Source organism: Anser cygnoides, chromosome 2, assembly GCF_040182565.1.
Source record: "Anser cygnoides isolate HZ-2024a breed goose chromosome 2, Taihu_goose_T2T_genome, whole genome shotgun sequence".
NCBI classification, from domain to species: Eukaryota; Metazoa; Chordata; class Aves; order Anseriformes; family Anatidae; genus Anser; species Anser cygnoides.
In genome coordinates this window covers 25,047,761-25,053,208 of record NC_089874.1, presented here as the reverse complement: position 1 = coordinate 25,053,208, position 5,448 = coordinate 25,047,761, and the positions used below count along the sequence as shown (strand labels likewise).

Genomic DNA, 5,448 nt, shown 5'->3' with positions numbered 1-5,448 from the left:
CTTGTGGAAGTTTTTTCTCTGCTCAACCTTGTCTCTTTTGGAAAAGTTTTCTAAGTGAATCTATTCTTACAAGAAAGAAATGAGTGCATTAACGTTAATCATACAGACCTTTGCTCCCCCAGTCCCACCTCCCTCCCCTGCCCCTTTCATCCCTGCTCCCTGCAGCAAGGGCTTGCCCAGTCCCCTGTTCCTAACGCAGGTGTAATTATTACAAAGCCTCTGATGGAGGAGCGCATCTTCCCTTCCAGCCCTGTCTCAGAAGCCAAGCTTACCCTTGTCCTCTCTTCTAGCAAGCAGCAGCGCTTTTGGAGTCTGAGAAAAGTAATGATGCAGCTGCCAAAACAGGAGCACAGGTGGCAGCAAGGTGTTCTACATGAAGCAGGGAGCGGTTCTTCAACGATAAGAACTTTCACAGAGTAGAACACAGTTAAAAGCATGAAGTCATCTTTATTTCAGTACTTTGACAAAATACCCATAAAATTCAAAACTTCTACCATTACAAAAATAGGTCTCTACAAGTGATATTCTGTCTGCACTGCCAGTAGCAAATATTACGGGAGTCGTGTAACTTCAGTAGCCTTGCCAGAAAAAGTGCAAGTGAACTTCTCCGAATGTAGCTCAATTTCCTTAGTACACCAGTTTCATCTTCGCACCCTTTTGATAAATACACACTTCATAAGTTAATCATTTAAATTAGCATTCCACAATATACATGTAATTTAATGATTTTTTTTTGCATGACCACAAAGTGCCTATATACATAAATCCCAGTCTGCAGGGGTGTGCTGGGATGGAGCTGCGTCCAGGCGCAGCGCTGTGTTCTGTTGGTCCCACACTATACATGTTGTACAGAAGCACAGAAAGAGCACGGGTTTGCAGAAGGCAGCCCACTGCCATCACTGTGAGCAATGGAGGTGGTGGAAAGGTATTATCTTCTCATACCAGTGTGCAGCTGAGTGTACGAAGTCGAACCTGCAAGGCAGAACATGATTTTAATCGCAGTACTTGGAATAAGTAGGTGAGGTGACACGTTACTCAGATAAGCAAGCTTGAGAGATTTTTATGCAGGCAATCACTTAAGAACAAAACTTCCTCAAATGATGGATTTTATGCTGAAGTAAGGCTAGTGCAGTAACTGCCCCAGCTCACCAAGTTTCATAAATTATGCCCCAGTGATCTGGCAATTTCCTTGATGCATTCCTTTTACAGCACCCAAAATTATCATCTATGGAACAAGATGGCTGTAACCTCTCTAATCAAAGTGGTACAGAGAAGTTTCCCTTGCATGCCGACTCCCAGTCTTTTGGGTATATTTTTCTCCATCCAGCTTAAACTCTTAAAAAGATGCCAACTGAATCCTTGGTGCGTATTTCTTAGACACCAGGGAAACTGAACATGTTAACGATAAACTCCAAATCTGTAATTAAAGCACACTTTCAGACCTCCCTTCCAAGAATTTAATAATTTTCTTTTTACTGTGCTGCTTTCCCTAATACAGAATAACCTCCGGTTTAAGGCAGAAAAAGCCTGAAATTGAAGCCGTTTATAACACATCCCACAGAAGCAGCACACACTTGTTGTTCTACCTTGCAACTGTGCCGTGCGCTCCGCAGGAGCCCCATGAGGAGCACCTGAGCCCTCACCTGACTGCACGCTTCCCAGTCGCCTCTGCAGTGCCTCCAGCCGGTTGATATAGTCTGTTAGCGCTCTTTCGGGATCATAGTTCTGCAGCTGAGAACAGGCGAATGAGACTGGGTTCAAATCGGCATGCATACTGTGGAACCTAGGGCCAGAAGGACACACGTGTTTTTAAAAACCAGAACGTCAAATAATAAAGTGTCAGCAGACATAGCAGAATGCTGTAAGCAGAGATACCTACCGGCTGCACGTCTGCTACCTTACCCACAGAGTACTACCTCCCTACCATTTACTGCCCGAGCCCTCAGACTGCCTCCCCCACTGAAACTGCCTTTCCCGGCTGCCTTTTCTTTCTACTGCACCTGATTTGTTCCTGCACTTCTCTGGGACAAAGACTGCAAAATCCTACTGAGACTGCAGCAGAAGCTGTAGGAGATTTTCTATTAAGAAGCTTGCGTGAAGGAGGACACGGCCATCTTTACAGGACTCTGGCTTTCTTCAGTACTTTCTATAAGTAAAAGTCCAGAATAGCTAAAATATACATAAATATACATATAGATGTAATGTATATAGATGTAAATCATTATGGTTGCCACAAACTAAGATTACAAACATTGAGGCGGTTTATATAAAAAATGAAGGACCAAAATGGCTCGAATCCAATCTGCTTTACTAGTTTTACTAGCTCAGAGCCCACAGCTCCACAAGAAGTTATCCAATGCTGATGATACTCTTAAAAAACTCACCTCTGGTGAAAAATAACTCATTTCACTGGCACCAGAATCACTGATACCTCTGGTATCACAGCTCTGGTTTAAACCAAAAGGGTTTAAACAAGAACAAGCAGCAGAGCTAACGAGCAGCTTCCAACCACGGTCTGGCCATGAGGCCACAGTAATTCGTCCCAGCCCACAGCGCCCAGCGCCACGGTGAGCTGCCCGGCCTGGCCCTGCTTCTCCCCCCTCCTCTGGCTGAGTGTGCCTGCGGCGGCGCCTCCCCACGCCACCACCCGCTGCCACCCTTGGTCGCAGAGGCGAGGCTGCGCAGGTGCAGATCTGCAACAGTTCCACCCAGGGAACGGGACAGAAATCAGGCAGCAGAAGTCTGCGAGCTTTGGCTTTGATCAGGTGACAAGTAAAAAAGCAAATCAAAGGCCTGAGGTGCAACTTGCTATGTTTCCTGAGGAAAAAAAATAAGATCTGTCATCAAAGTTTACAAACCTTATCAGTCAGCACTGAGACATTCATTTAGTTAAATGGTGTTCTGGCAGAGAATAAGAATCTGAAAGAAAACTTACTTATGCTGGAAGTTTATAGGAGATCTGGGAGGCTCCATGTCTGATCGAGACCTACAGGAATGTCTTTGCTCTCCATAAAGATCCATGCCGCCAGAGAATGAATCGGGCTGTAATTCATTACCTAAACACATAAAAAACATCGTCTTGAAACCTGAAAAAAACAAACCCCCAAAGCAATACGTTTTGCACTTCACTGGGGATTTTAAATGCAAGTTTTCTTTTTGCGTATCACACACTAAAAAAGGTGTTTAACAAAATGTAGACATTTGTTAAAACTAGCTAAAACTAGAAAACCAGAGGTGAAATCCTAGCCTGATATTAATGACAGAACTCTCACAGACTGAGCAGAACAGGAAAAAATAACACTGCTGCTACCAAAAAAGACAAACAGAAAATCTTATTTCCCAAACTTTAAGCTATAACGAGAAAACAGACTTTTGTTCTCGGGAAAAGGCCACGGAGGACAGTTCCAGAGGCTCTGCTGGCTCTGACTGTGGCTCTGCCAGGGACTTGCAGCCGCTTCCTCATCTGTCCCTTTCCTCAGCACTCCCTCTCAGAGCTGGGGGTGCAGATCTCTTGAGAGAAACTCCCTGATGCATTATACAGACTAGTGGTTGTTCTAGGTGTGGAAACTATCAGAAACCTGAGAAACAGGTTAGTCCAAGCAACTATAGCAAAAGGAAGGGGGCACAGCAGCCCATTCATTCCAGATGAGGAAAAGGCAAATTAAAAACCATCTTCATTAAGCAGCAGCATAACTTATTAATAGCATTTTTTCAATCTTTACTGGACTACAATTTACCTGTGTTCTGGCTAAAGACATCCCTATTGATACTCAGTATACCAGAACCCGTAACTCTGTGCCATCGACGAACCAAGAACTTCATTCTGGAATTGAAAAACAAAATAAAAAAAGAAAAACTCAAAACTTCAGGCTAAATGAAACAGTCGTTAAAAAAAGTCTACTTGTTATATTCTACAAGACAGACAGAAGAATTCCTTGAATAGCAAGCAAAATTAACACATAGGCATTTAAAACCTGACAATTAAGTAGAAAGCTTCCTTTTAACACATTCCCAGAGCCTCAGCAAATGATCTGTTGCTAAAATCTGCTTTCAGTTTCACCTCTGCCATTCCAGTGATTCCAGACGTACTACATAAGTCAAAGTGGACACGAAATGGGTCAAGCAACTGAAGAGCAGGGCATCGGCATTTTAAAATTGTACTAAATAAACTTTTTGCCCTGTCACATCCCCAAAATTGTACCAGCAGAGTGTTATGAGCAAAAGTCCCACTTACAGTAGGCATATGAATAGTTCCTAGAATTTATACTACGTACAGACTTCAGATCAATAGCAAGCAGAAGTACTTGGGAGTTCAAACCTTTGTGAAGGAGGTTTATTAGCAGCACAGCAGTGCCATGACAGTAATAGCCTTCACTTGTTCCTCCTCATCTATTCCTGTTCCTCCTCAGCCTGAGGCCTCAAAGGACAACACAGCTGGATAAAATTAGTTCATCAATCTGTATTATGCTTACGTGTAAGAATTTAACTGTTAAAGGAAATTAAGCTGCAGAAAATACCTTTGTAAATGAGTGCACACTCTAGAATTGCAACTAATTATCTTTCTAAAATTATGACCGTATCCAATATGTTCTGTCTTTGATTATCAGATACAGAGCCATGAGTATTTCAACTAGAATCAGACTGCTCAGTACCTCAGACAGCTTATTTCTGTTACAGAATTTACCCCTGCTCTGCTCAACTTGTCATCCTACAGAGTACCTACTACATTCGTGACTACCAAAAATGTACAGCTGACACAGGGTGGAACACGAGAAGTTATAGATTCTGTATATATGAAAATGATGAAAATGCACAGCCACAACTGCTCAGAACTTCCCTTCCTCCAGTTTACCTTGAAATCGCAATGGACACTCTGACCGCAGAACGAAACCTTGTAAAACCCTTTGAATGATGAGTGATGATTTCCAGGTCTGTGTAGCAAGGCTGTCCGCCCATTCGTGCAATGAGGGCCAGCGTGGCTTCTTCACACTCCTGGAATCCACCTAGTAACAGCAGCAAGTATTTTTTCTGATATATGAGAGCCTTCCGAAAGCTCTCTGCTCGTAGGTATTTGCCATAAATTCTCTGAAAGATGAAACACAGAAGAAGAACCATCAGTCTTAGGACTTTTAACGTTGTTACTCCTACAGCATTGCTGGGATTATGCATTTCTTGCTATCATGGAGAAGACCACACTACAGCTCATGCACGCTGAATATAGCTTCATAATTTGAGGACCACTTGAGCAGCAAGGAATGGAGCATGCACAAAATGACAACACAGGTGCTTGCTTAGCATTCTTGGGGAGAAAAGCTAACAGAGTTATGTATGTGAGGATAAGAACTTAAAATCTGAATTTAATCTGTTCACTTAGAATAAACAGAGTGAACTAAGTTACAATTAGGCCCAAACCAAAAAGAAAAATACCCAGTCAGAGTTATTATGCAA

The 5,448-nt window shown here is 42.8% G+C and overlaps 1 protein-coding gene across 12 annotated transcripts in view; it reads right to left on the bottom strand.

Moving 5' to 3' along the window:
• Positions 1 to 427: 427 nt before the first annotated feature.
• The window catches only part of AKAP9 (A-kinase anchoring protein 9), a 109,785-nt gene continuing 104,764 nt past the window's right edge, over positions 428 to 5,448 (bottom strand). For all 12 annotated transcript variants that reach the window (XM_066991700.1, XM_066991702.1, XM_048077500.2 and 9 more), the window contains 5 exons: positions 4,853 to 5,085; positions 3,738 to 3,823; positions 2,936 to 3,056; positions 1,644 to 1,783; positions 428 to 972 (listed from right to left, as the gene is read on the bottom strand). In XM_066991700.1, the coding sequence (XP_066847801.1) occupies positions 929 to 972; positions 1,644 to 1,783; positions 2,936 to 3,056; positions 3,738 to 3,823; positions 4,853 to 5,085 (624 nt within the window). In that variant the 3' untranslated portion in view covers positions 428 to 928. The remainder of the gene's footprint in view (positions 973 to 1,643; positions 1,784 to 2,935; positions 3,057 to 3,737; positions 3,824 to 4,852; positions 5,086 to 5,448) is intronic.